Below are 12,430 nucleotides of genomic sequence, written 5' to 3' on the forward strand. Positions count from 1 at the left end.
CAGGGCTGCCCCTCCTTGCCTGCTGAAGCCTATTTAAAGCTGCTCAGCCAAACTCCATCTCAGTCTCTAGAATTTGGAATTGACTCACTTGCCTGTTTAAACACTGATATTGCAATTCCAGGCAATGTCATGGTTATTACAGAAACCCCTGAGGAGGAGTGGAGACGAGCTTTTAACCCCTGATTGCTAGAACAAACCAGGGCTGTCACCATCATCAGTTAAACTGTACCACAGTGCAGGGAAATCTAAGAGAGCAGGCTCAGGAAAAGCTTTATGAAGGGTGACAAAGTGAAGATCCACCAGGGAGTTCATTTCAAATATCATCAGTTTTGCCTATGAGATCTGGAGTTAGTTACTTGTTACTCTTAGGTATGAGGAGATGAACACAAGTAGCACAAACTTCCACTGAGCAAACCAGACTCTGATAGAGCTTCTAATTATTTTTAATGACTGGAGTCAGTCTGATGGTTTCCCCTGTTAAACAAATGAAACCAATGTAAAGCAGACTCCCTGTAATGGGCTAGAAAGGCAGAGTAGTAGGACTGCTTCCTCTGGATTATTTGGCATCTTGCACTGCTGGAAACTGAGAGAAGTTCTAAGAGAGCAAAATTCACAGAAATAAATAAGAGAGAGTGCAAAGCAACACTTGCCTGTATTAGAGTCAACACTGCCTTGGGTAAAGAGATAAATGGGGTGTATTTAAACATTGCAATATTTCCAATCTTAATTCTTTGAAGGTTTAAACTCAATATGCAAATTTCAGTTTATGAAAAAGTAATTGCCTGCTTTGGACCAATTTTTAAATTTTTGCACTGAGCATATAGCTATATAATCCCAATTCTTTAGCCAAAATTCTAGCTTTGATTTCACCACACTGCGTTTCTGATTTCAATACAATGGATTTAATAATAGATTAATTCATTAATCCATTAGACATCCATTCTACGGTTCAAATAACCTTTTTTTCCAGCACAACTTATCATCAATACCTACCAAAATGACCTTTTCAATGTCCTTGGCTGGACACCAATGAAACATCCCTGTAGAGTCATATTTTTTCACGTTGGCATCCATATTGTCAATCTGCTCATTGCCAGGAATTAACAAGGGGTCATGCCTGGGGAAAAACAAGTTGAGGACAACATAAATGGAAAATATTATGAATTATGGATGGAAAGATATCCCAGGAGCTATGTACAAGGAGGGATAAAAGTAAGAAAAAAAAAAAAAGAAGAAATTTATTTACACTTCAACATGCTTTCAATTCAGGCACTTTTGAACAAAAGCTGAAAATAAACCAAAAGGTAATTAAACAATTTTGGGTGCTGCTTTGCAGATCTTCTATGCCCTGTCTACACCAATAACCACAGCACTTTAAACAGGGCTTTCTAACACCATCACATCCATAAAAGTTTTTTCTTTGTTTCCACTCCCACCCCTCCACAAAACAAATACCAGAGTTGCTATTAGCATCTGCAATGAAGTAGAAGGGATAGGAACAGAGCCCCATGCTGACTGACTGGCAGAAGTATAGAAAGCCAATTACTTGCTTTTACCACATACAATTCCTGACGTGATGCTCTTCGCACTAAAAGCTTTAACAGGCTGCACTTTAAATATTTTAGCAATTTGCCCAATCATATTTTGCTTTCCCAAACTGAAGCCCTTTAAAGATTCAACAGGATGTCATTTTAGAGCAGACTGACTAACAAATGCCCACATCTGGAATACATGATTTTAATACCAAACAACAATGTCCATTTTCTCTGACAACTCTACCTGTGATAACCTTTTAAGGATTTTTGCAGCAAGATTTTAAAGTGCAAGACTTCTAAAAGGAGAAGCAAATAAAGCTCACTTTTATAAACTTGCTCTTCAGCAGTCTAGTTATATCTGAGCACAGACACACACAGTTCCTTTAAATTATGTGCCAAAATCATATATAAACCCAAATAATAGGTGACTCCAACACTCTCAGATGCTTGGGAGGACCCCAAAGTGCTTGTGTTATCCAGCAGCATTAGGAGCTGTATTTATAAGGCACAGGGGAAAGTGAGCCTAAAATTTTAGCTGCAAGAAGAGAGCTCTGCAAAACTGAGGTCTTTAGGTTTTTGTCAAGAGTGCTGGAAATATCCTGATACAGAATTAGAACATTTCAAAGACAATATTACAGTGTACCAACAGGGAGCCAGTTGTTAAAGCTCTTTGCCTTTGGAGGTCTAAAGAAATGCCCAGATGGGCTCAACTCTCAAAACTGGGAAGTTTCCTGCTTTTAAAGGAAGCCTGTGCTTTCTTTTCTGGTCTGAGATTTAATACTAAATAGATCATCTGAAGCTTTCACACAAATGAATATTTAAAAATACTCTAATCCCAGTCACAGAAACGATACAAATTGAAAGGAATTTTGTAACAAAGAAGGTAATAACAGATATCTGACATCAAATTGTGGCCAGCTGCCTTGAAGTCTCTGGCAATTTTTAGTGTTTCAAGCCTGCATTGCCTGCTAAAGCAGCCTTTGAATGCTTTGTGTGATATAGATTAATTAACCCTGGATATAATACAATAAAACAACTTGCTTACAACAGGCTTGCATCCATAAGAAAAGTATCCCCTCTAATTCCATTAGGGTGAATTATTTGTGTCATTTTACAGCCAGTGATTATAAATCCATTCAGATCAGTAGGAAATCCTCATTCAGTTCATTCAAGGTCAAATCCCTAAGAAAGTGGCTTAAAAGACTTGAGAAACTATTGATACCATGTTCCATTTAAACCAGAATCCCTTGAATCTCCAAGAAAAAGCAATGTCCTGCATGGCAAAGGCATCATCAGACTCATCTAGAAAATGAAAAACTGCTTTCCAAGTCTTTTTTTTTTTCCATTCACTCACCAGAGACACAGTTCAGTGCACTTCACTATCAGTCTGAAAGCAGAGGTGTCCCTAGGGAACTCCCTGGAGTCTTTGACCATCCTCCAGGTTTAGTAATGGAAGTCCTTGGACAAGGGTGCTCCCTCTTTTGTGGGAAGCAGAGGTGACTGGTGGGTGCAAAACCTGTACTGAAGAGTTTTGTTGGGATTTTTGTTTTGCTTTGAATTTCCAGAAAAATAGAGAAATTCTTGCTTTTGAAGAAATTCTTATTCAAAATAAGAACATCTGACAAAAGGTTAGGAATCTCCAGGAGTTTCCACTGAGAAAATTTTTTCATTCTTTCTGGTTTTTGGGTTTTTTGCCTCCTAAACTTTCACAACACATTTCTCCACCAGCCTTTCATAGCACAACAGTGAGACAAAGCCCAGTTCACTGATCCAATTGCCTCCTTTATCTTTCAGAAATTAGATGCATATAGGAAGGAATTTTCCCTTCCCCTTCATCAGAGAAATGATAATGAATCAGTTTGTAAAAATGCCACAGTCTCATTTTCTAATCAGTGTTTCTTTTCTGGTCTGAGATTTAATACTAAATAGATCATCTGAAGCTTTCACACAAATGAATATTTAAAAATACTCTAATCCCAGTCACAGAAACGATACAAATTGAAAGGAATTTTGTAACAAAGAAGGTAATAACAGATATCTGACATCAAATTATGGTCAACTGCCTTGAAGTCTATGGCAATTTTTAGTGTGTGAGTGCTTCAAGCCTGGTGGAGTTCTCTCTTGGGTAAGGGTCTTGCATTGTAAAAGGGAATATTCAAAGCAGATCTATCAGTTTCACCTCACTGCTATGTTTTCCAGTTATCTGAGGTTTAAACAGAACTGTGCAGGGGAGAAGAACATGAATCATCAGATGTAACTCCCTACTGAAGATTTTGGTAAACAAATTATGACTTTTATTATTATTATTATTATTATTATTGCACTTAGTTGCAATAGGATCAATTACTGGGGTCCTCTGTTTCTGTACAGCAAATGGTAGCCTTAAAAGAAGGAAAAAGGATGAATCACACAACCAGAAAGTCTGCTAATAAATAGTAGTATACTAATTCTACTCTAGAAGAATGGATTATTACCTGAGAAGGAAACCAAGATAAAACTAGTCACTGCTTTCTGTTTCAGAACATGTGGGTTTTTCATATAAGTGGGTTTATTAAATTTAACTCTTTTAGGCTAAACGATTATTTTCATCTCTCTAATGAATTATTTTTTCAGTCTCTATAAAGTTATCATAAAAGATCTCTTTAGAGGTTAAAAATTTTTCACTAAGGTTCAACTTTGTCCTCAGATGTTAGAAGATGTGCTGCTTTATGGACTTAAAACCTGAATTGATCTTTGGACTTCTTTCCTCTGAAAAATAGTGGCTATTCAATGAAGTAATACAGTAATAAAATGGTACTACTACTTGGGACATAGGCAGCTTTGTTAATCTGATGATCCAAACCCATTTTTCAAATACAAATAAATTAATTAAGACAGATACACAAAAGCTAAGGCTGTCAGATCTGCCTGAGGGGGTCTGGACACCCTCTCTCCATTAAAATTCAAATTACACAAAGCATTGCAGTTGCTGTCCTTACAGCCAAGCCATGGTTTCATGTTTCTAGAGCCTCTCTGCCTCCCTCACCCCTGAAGATGGCCCTGGCAGGTCTGTGGAAATGCTTGGATTAGTGCTGCACCGAGTATATTCTCCAGGCCTGTAAAGTCACCTGCTTGAAAAAAATCTAAATCTAGGAAGAAAACACCTTTTACCAAATGAAATCCACAGCATTTGTTTGAATTGAGATGTTGGCTTTCATGGCTTGCTATGACCAAAGCATTTGGGCATGCCAGCTAGGAGAAGACAAGCATAAATATTTATTTATATGCATATATACATATATTTATATGCATGTATAGCATGTATAGGTGCAAAGGAACAAAAGTTAAATTCCTCTCATCCATCACCCCAGTTTAAAAATAGCTTCTCTGGTTCTTACAGCAGATACTAAATAGACTTAAAATGAAGAGGAAAATTCTGTCTTTTCAAAAGAGCCTATAATGCCATGTATGATCAATTAGACTTGGAAATGACCCTAAATGCCAAGCACAGCAGCAACTCAAAAACCCTGCCTGGAAGACAACAGCCTAAAGCAAAACCATAAATCTCCCTTCCAGCAAACCCAACATTACCTTTCAGAGCACAGCTTTCCTAGCACACATTTATTACTAAAACTTCTTTATTAGGAGGTTTTGAGTCTGGAGCACGTGTGGGGATGGGCAGAACTGAACAGCCCATTTGGAGCCAAGTGGCTGCCCCATTAAATGAGTCTTGTTTAGCTTGGATTCTGTCACCTTGGTCTTAACTCTCCTGCTACCACTCTTAGGCAACTGAGTATTAGAGCAACACAGATCTGCAGTGGAACTCCTCCAGATGTTGAGCACTAGGAACAAGAATACAATCAGTAGGGAATCTGGTCTGGTTTCAAAATAAACTGTAATAATCTGTTAGTCTTTGCACATTAGCAAAACAATTTCATGGCTACTTTTTATTCTGCCCCACGCTGAAATTCTCCATATATCAAACCAATGCCCCTGGGAACACCAGAAGTCCTCTTCAGGATTTTTCTGCCTTTATCAGGCAGATTATATAGAGAACTCTTATAATATGTCATGTTATGATACATACATATATGTATTATAATAATGTAATACATATGTATTATAACAATACAGTCATACAAGTGGATTTTGCCCACAAAACAATGTTTAGCAGTCTCCTGCTTCAGATTTGGGGTCCTGCAACTCACTTTGTGTCTGGGCCAGGAATTTTAAGTTTTCCCACCTGACTTTGTGCATGGATCTGGATGTGTGCTGGATGTGGATGCACACAGAGACAGTGGGCTTGTGGAAGGTAAGGTGGGAACCAAAGACACAGCAGAGAATGTCTCATGCCTTTGAACTTTCTCCTAACAAATTGTGGCAATTAACATGCTGTTAGTGTTAGATGTATGCAGCGAGTGCAGGTGCTAATAATTGAAAAAGCATTTAGAGCTTTTACACCCTGGCTGAATATTTCATGATGTGCTGCATGTTTCACTATTTACTCAGTGGGCCTCTGTCACTTCAATCTTTCCTGCCTGCTTTGACTGATGCTGTAAAGCTCAAGCAAGGCAGAGTGATGGCTTGTCACAGGCAAACTCCACTGGCTCCAGCAGCTCCCTGGGACTTGCTGGGAAGGTTGTCACGACATTCTGATGGAATTCAGCAAATGTTTTGTGACTCATACACCCAACATTTGTCGGGTACCATTAGCTGTTTGCCCTGACCCTCTCTGGGCTGTGTGGATGGCACGAGGTTGGGATGAGGAGGTGTTGCCTACCTGTGTTAGGCTGATGACACTCACGTGCCTGCTCTTGCCTTTCACAGGTAAATCAGCAAGGAAATGGGTAGAGGATTCAGTGCTCAGATGCACAGGGCTTTAGAGAAGAAAATGCAGTGCAACAAGAGAAAGAAACCCTGCAGTTTACTGTTAAATGCTTTCATTGTCACATTCAGAAGCTGGCACACTTTTTCCCTAAATCTACAAATAAGGATTTATCTAATACACTGATTTGTACCCAGTGCAAGATTATGGGCTGAATTACACTGCTAATAATATTATAAACTTTCCTTTCCTTCTCTCTGGCCAGATGTTGCTGAAGGTTTGGTTTTGGGGTTTTTTTTTGTTTGTTTGTTTTGCAGTTTTTTGTTGTTTTTTTTAATCCTCAGAAGCCTTACTAAAGAGTTATTTTTTATTCATTAAGACTACTGTAAGGATCTTGCTCATGAAAGAATCTTGATACCTCAGGACATGCTCAGAATACGCTTCTGAAGGATGAATCTGCTCACATAGAGAAGTAACAAACCAGTTATTTTTTTAGACATTTATATGAGGAATGTAATGATGAGGAGACAAGGCAACAGCCAGTGTATCTTCTGGTTTTAATATTTCCCATATTTATCTACTCATGCTGCAGAACCAGCAGTCTTTGAGGGGTAGGAGAATATACCTGAAAAAATATTTTTTCATTTGTAAAAAAACAAGCCCAGTGTTAAGTGGCATCACAAAACAGAGGAATGGTTTCTTACCACTTAAAAGTTTATAAGAATATCCAGTTTTCTTTAAACCCAGTTTAAAGCTCAAGAGGTTTTTTTTCTTTCCATTGCCTTGATCTGAGTGGACTTTCTGTTACCCTGAACTTTCTAAAAAAAGCCTGTTGATTTTCCTTTTCTTTCCCAAGACTGCTCTCTCATCTCAAAAACACTCGTGCAAGATTTCACAGCATGCAAAAACCCTCTACTGTTTTTATTCCTACGTTTATAGCCCAACTACCACTGGTAACAACAGTTTGCATTCTACCCCCTGTCAGCCTGTGTTAAGTTCTACCCCCTCATAACTGTGGTAAAACCAGGTCTAAAATAACACAGTGATTACTGACTTATTCCTCTTGCTCACCTTGCTTGTAGTGAACTTGTAAAACAGAATGAGGAAGCCAAATGTGCTGTTAAATACCTGCTGTGTTGCAGCTTATTTATCATCCTGTATTAGCACTGCATCATCAGCCTTGTAAATCCTTAACAAAGGGGGAAGCCTCAAGGCTGAGGGACAGAAACATAAACCAGTATTCTGCTTCATCAGTGAGCTTTCACCTCTTCAAACCTTACCTTCATCTGTGGTTTAGGGGATGCATGGAAAATGATCAGATTTAACTTATTTGACCATTTTTTTGCTTGAGAAATGTTCTCCTCTAAACCTCTATCCTTTTTTTTTTTTTTTTAATATCTTCACACTTTCAGCTCATGGAGGGACAACACAAATTCATCCCAAGGGGCATCAGCAAAAATATGTGTGTGTACATTTGAGTGCATGTGGCTGGGTGGGTGGATGAGGAGATAAATGTGCATGAACATTGTTCATATACTTCGAATATGCTATCCAGCTTCAGGAAAAAAGACAGGAGATTTCCTCCTTAACTTCAGATAAATAATCTCATTAGGTTTTCAGGAACATATGCCAAAGAGCTCACTTTTTCCCCTGTCACTTAGCTGGGTGTTGACAGCCTCAGCACAAGTTTTATGGTTTGGTTGGGAATTATTTTAGATCCTTGATCAAGAAAAATCCTCAGGCTTATGAAATTCTCCTTGGCAACACACTGAAAAGCCAGTGTCCTCTGATGCCTCTGATTCTTATGTGATCAGGGACACTAATGATAATGACCCTTTGCTGAGTATGCTACTTGTCTAGAGGCCTATGTCAACTACACCACTACATTCAGAGTGGACAGGGACAAACTATTTGTTTGCTCTTCAGGCCCCTTGGGCCCTGTCATCTGCTATTTGTTCTTGCATTAAGAGGTAGTTTGACTCAGCTGGGCTGACATTTCCTTCAAGTCAGGATATTCCACTCATGCAGTAGCAGCTACCAAAGCATTAAGTGCTGACTTGAGCCCGTGCAACAATCCTTTCAAGTGGCTCTTTTGATTCATATCCAAGCCTTTTCACATTTTTACTGGTCATTCTGGAATCCAACATGACACTTTTTTTTTTTTTTTTTTTTTTAATAAAAAACAGCTTTGCTGTTTGATACTGGGGCAACACAGCCTCCTTGTGTGTAACATGGCTGCTCACCAATAACCTGTGATAAACAGGTGGCTGGATATCACTGCATGACACCAGAAGCCTCAGATGCTTCTACTTTCCATCTCATGAGGAAGGAGACTAAATATGTGATCACTCCCTACTCAAAACTTTCCTTTCTTTTCCTTCCACTGGCTATTTTAATTTTATTTTTTATTGTAATAGGATGTCCTTGTGTTCATATCTCCACAGGACAATTATCCAGTTATTCCTTTGGGAGTTCAAGTTATTTTAAAATAATACCCATGTTCTTGGAGGTCAAATGGAACAGACTTCTGCTGCTGGAAACCAGATGTAAAGGAACCATGACAATGCAGAGTGGCTGAGTATTTTTCTAGTTAATTTGCATTTTTGGCTATAGTTGGCATTTGAAGGATTTGTTTCTGATTGATTGGATTCTTCCAGTATTGCATCAATGTGATTCTCCTCATATTTTGATGCAATGCAGGATACAGGCAGAAAAATTACTTTCTAAAATGTGCCTCTAGACCATTTGTGATACATACAAAGAACAGTTGAATGTTATAATCTATTTATAATCTAAATCTCTAATTTAATGGCATTTAGAGACAATAATGTCAGAAAGATGACATGGAAAAGATGCCTTCAATCTATCTATCAAGATCATATTTGGTAATACAGCTTTCTACTTGTGTGTGAGTAAAGCTCAAAAATTCTCACCTTCTTACCAGTTCTTAATAAATACCTGTCAGAACTCTTGTCATGATGTCCCAGGGATGACACATCTTGTCCCTCTGACATACCTTCTGTCCTCTGTTCTACTCCAGGGATAGCAGAAATCATAAAGTTTTATCTCATGTCATAACACCCTCTTCTCTGATTTAGCCCAGCCTTTGGGGAAACCTAAAATCTGTGCAGCATTTTCAATGTTATCTTAATTGTGAGCTGCTCAGAGAGTGATTCTGAAGTCCCAGCTCTGATTACCAGTGATAAATGAACTTTTCCCATTTTCCTCATTTACCTGCTCCAAGCATCTTATTCTCCAGGCCCTCTTCTAGCTACTGGACCAGAGCTGAGAAGTCTGCCAAGTGGCCAGGTGTTTCTCTGGGAGGGACAGGGGTGAAGCTGGCTTTGCAAAGGAGCTTTTAAAGTAAATTTGGGAAAAATATTGCAAAGATAAATATCAGCTACAGACACGAGAGTGCTTTAGCTGATTTACCTCTTGTGTACTTTTAGCTGACATTAACACTAAAGATTTCTGGGCAGGAAAGCAAGTACCTGTCACTTGAGGTAATTTAGGAGGATACAAAGCAGCAGATAATACAGCCCACCTTTGTTCATTGGCAAGGAGCAAAGGGTTTGGCCATTACACATAAAGCTGAACGGGGTTCTCTTCTGATTCAATCCATTTTTCCCTTATTTAGCACCTTGAACCAAAGTTAGGTCGGCAGAGATAAAGGGTGAGACAAAGAGATGGTTGGGTCTGGGGAGAGGACAGGGGTGGGGAGGCAGCACTGCTGAATAAACTCAGCAGTGAGGGGGAAGAGGAAGAAAACAATGTCTGGGCTTGGAAGCCTGGCAAGTTCTCCACTTGCTGCTCGACCTGTGTTTAGCAATTCTGATGTGCTACTGAGCAGACAGCTCAGGCTCAGGATGACTACTCTCCCTCAGTCCCTCTTCAGCAGGCAATGAAAGCAGGCTCCACTTTGAAAATCTTCCCCCATCATGCAAACTGACACAGGCATGCTTTTCAAAAACCCACAGCCAATCTGTTGATCATTACTTATTTACAAAGGCCTTCGGGCAGAAAGTCCTGTAAAAACCATACTTGATATGGTATACACTAGCTTTTTCTGCTTGTGGAAAAAAGTACCCCTAAGGCTACCTCAAACCATCACTTTCTATTGCACATAAAATGTACCGTGTAACACTAAAGTATTTAATATATATGGTATAATATATCTACAGGAAAGGCATTTGTGTAGAAGTATGTTACCCTGTATTTGGTAATTTGATGTTTTGCTGAAGGCTATGACTTGAAAAAGCCTGCACCTAGTACAGAGGACCTGTCATCTCAGTACCCAAGAGCCAATAGAATAAAGAAGTACCCTTAAGCAGCAAAACTTTGACACAGCTTTGAAGCATATGAAAACAGTATAACTCCCCAGAATTATTATTACTCAAGATCAAAGAAATGAGGCATACTTTACATAGCAAACAGGGACAGTGTGCTCAGCTCCAAATGTTTCAGTTCTTTCTCTCTTTTCCCCTCTCTTTCTTTTTATTTCTACTACTCCAAAATTAGGATTTGGTGAGGGAGGGGAATCTCCCACATGGTTAAAACTTTAGGTGTTTAAAAATATTAGTTCCAGATAAAAAGACTTCCCAAAGGTAAGGAAATTGAAAATGATGCTAGCATGACAACTGACACCATAAAAATGAGAAGCTTGCCAGTGTGTTCATTTTATTCTTCCTCATAAAGTGTAAACAAGCATGTAAATCAGTGTCATATGGGCAAGGCTGAGCTAACAGGAAGGCAGAGAACTTTTAATGATACATTTAACAGAAATGGATGGTCAAGAGGAGGAAAAAAAAGCCACAGCTGGGTGCATTTTCCTCTGTGAATCAATCTCACTTTTGGTTCTGTAGTCTAAACAGAGATGAAGACAACTTGTAGAAGTTATGTCCTTGGCTATGCCCTACATTGCAGTAACAACAAACAAATATGGATGCTTCTGTAGCTGGCCAAAGAAAATTCCAGTCTCCTGGAACATTACCTAGCTGGTACACAACTGTTAAAGGATCAAAATCCTTGTCCACAATAAAAGTCATGAATGATTTTATATATGCAAAGAACTATGTATTCAGGTTATTTTTTTCACCTAACCTCTGTGACTCTAAGACCTGGTTATGGATGTAAAGGAGTTGAATTTTTTTCTCTCTCTGTGTATAAATAGGTAGTAGAAAATCCCTGCTGTGATACTCAGTTCTGGATAAAGTTATGGACTGAGGTTCTATAGCCTGGCTGCTTTAGAGCTGTGAAACAAGAGCAGGATCAGTGTCCTTGTAAAAACTCCATGGAGCTACCTGATCCTGGTCTGGCTGAGCTGAGCAGGCAAAAGGTGAAGCACAGTGAGGCAGAATGCAAATGTCATATTCTTTGATTAGATTCCAAGCTCTCATTGCAGCTCCAGTTTTAACAAATCTCTTGGAGGTAATAATTCCTCCATAGTTATGTAAAGGTGTACTGGTGCAAAATTATGTACACGTAGCATCAGGGGGAAAAAAAAAATCACTAACAAGATGATGTTTTCATCACTCACTCTTAGAGTATATACTACCCTCTTAAAAATCCCTCTGTTTCATAATTAATGTGCTTTTAGCCTGAGTAAAACTGCATTAGTTTTGAACTTTGCTTTGGCAAGTATATAGATTATTAGACTTTTTTTTATCAGTCTAAATCAATTAACAGAAATTTGATTTCAATCGACAGGATAAAAGGAAGGTAATACTCAGGTTCATTTTTGATTGTGATGATACATCTCACATATGGCCTTAAGTACAGAAAACAGTACTCAGAGGGAATCCAACAAAAAGAGAATTGCCTGAGGCAAACTAACCACATGAGTTCCCCTGATTGGTTAGTGCTATCATTAGTGCCACTGCTGTTTAAGAACTACACACGGACAGGACAGGGTGACAGCTAAGACTTTAAAGCCTATGTATTTTTCAAACAGCATTTCAAACTGTTTTTCATGACAGAATTTTTTTCAGCTCTATCATTAACTGCTGACAAGCTGACAGAATAAATACTTCAGCCTTTCAGAAACCATCTAACAATCTTTCTTTTTTTTTTTTTTTTTTCTTCCCCCATCCTC

The 12,430-nt window shown here is 38.7% G+C and overlaps 1 protein-coding gene across 21 annotated transcripts in view; it reads right to left on the reverse strand.

The window, feature by feature from the left end:
* Positions 1 to 12,430, reverse strand: part of KCNMA1 (potassium calcium-activated channel subfamily M alpha 1) — a 368,746-nt gene that overhangs the window by 46,933 nt on the left and 309,383 nt on the right. For all 21 annotated transcript variants that reach the window (XM_071748266.1, XM_071748268.1, XM_071748267.1 and 18 more), the window contains one exon: positions 994 to 1,117. In XM_071748266.1, coding sequence (XP_071604367.1) covers positions 994 to 1,117 — 124 coding nt within the window. The remainder of the gene's footprint in view (positions 1 to 993; positions 1,118 to 12,430) is intronic.

This window comes from Heliangelus exortis, chromosome 7 (assembly GCF_036169615.1).
Source record: "Heliangelus exortis chromosome 7, bHelExo1.hap1, whole genome shotgun sequence".
Taxonomy (NCBI): Eukaryota; Metazoa; Chordata; class Aves; order Apodiformes; family Trochilidae; genus Heliangelus; species Heliangelus exortis.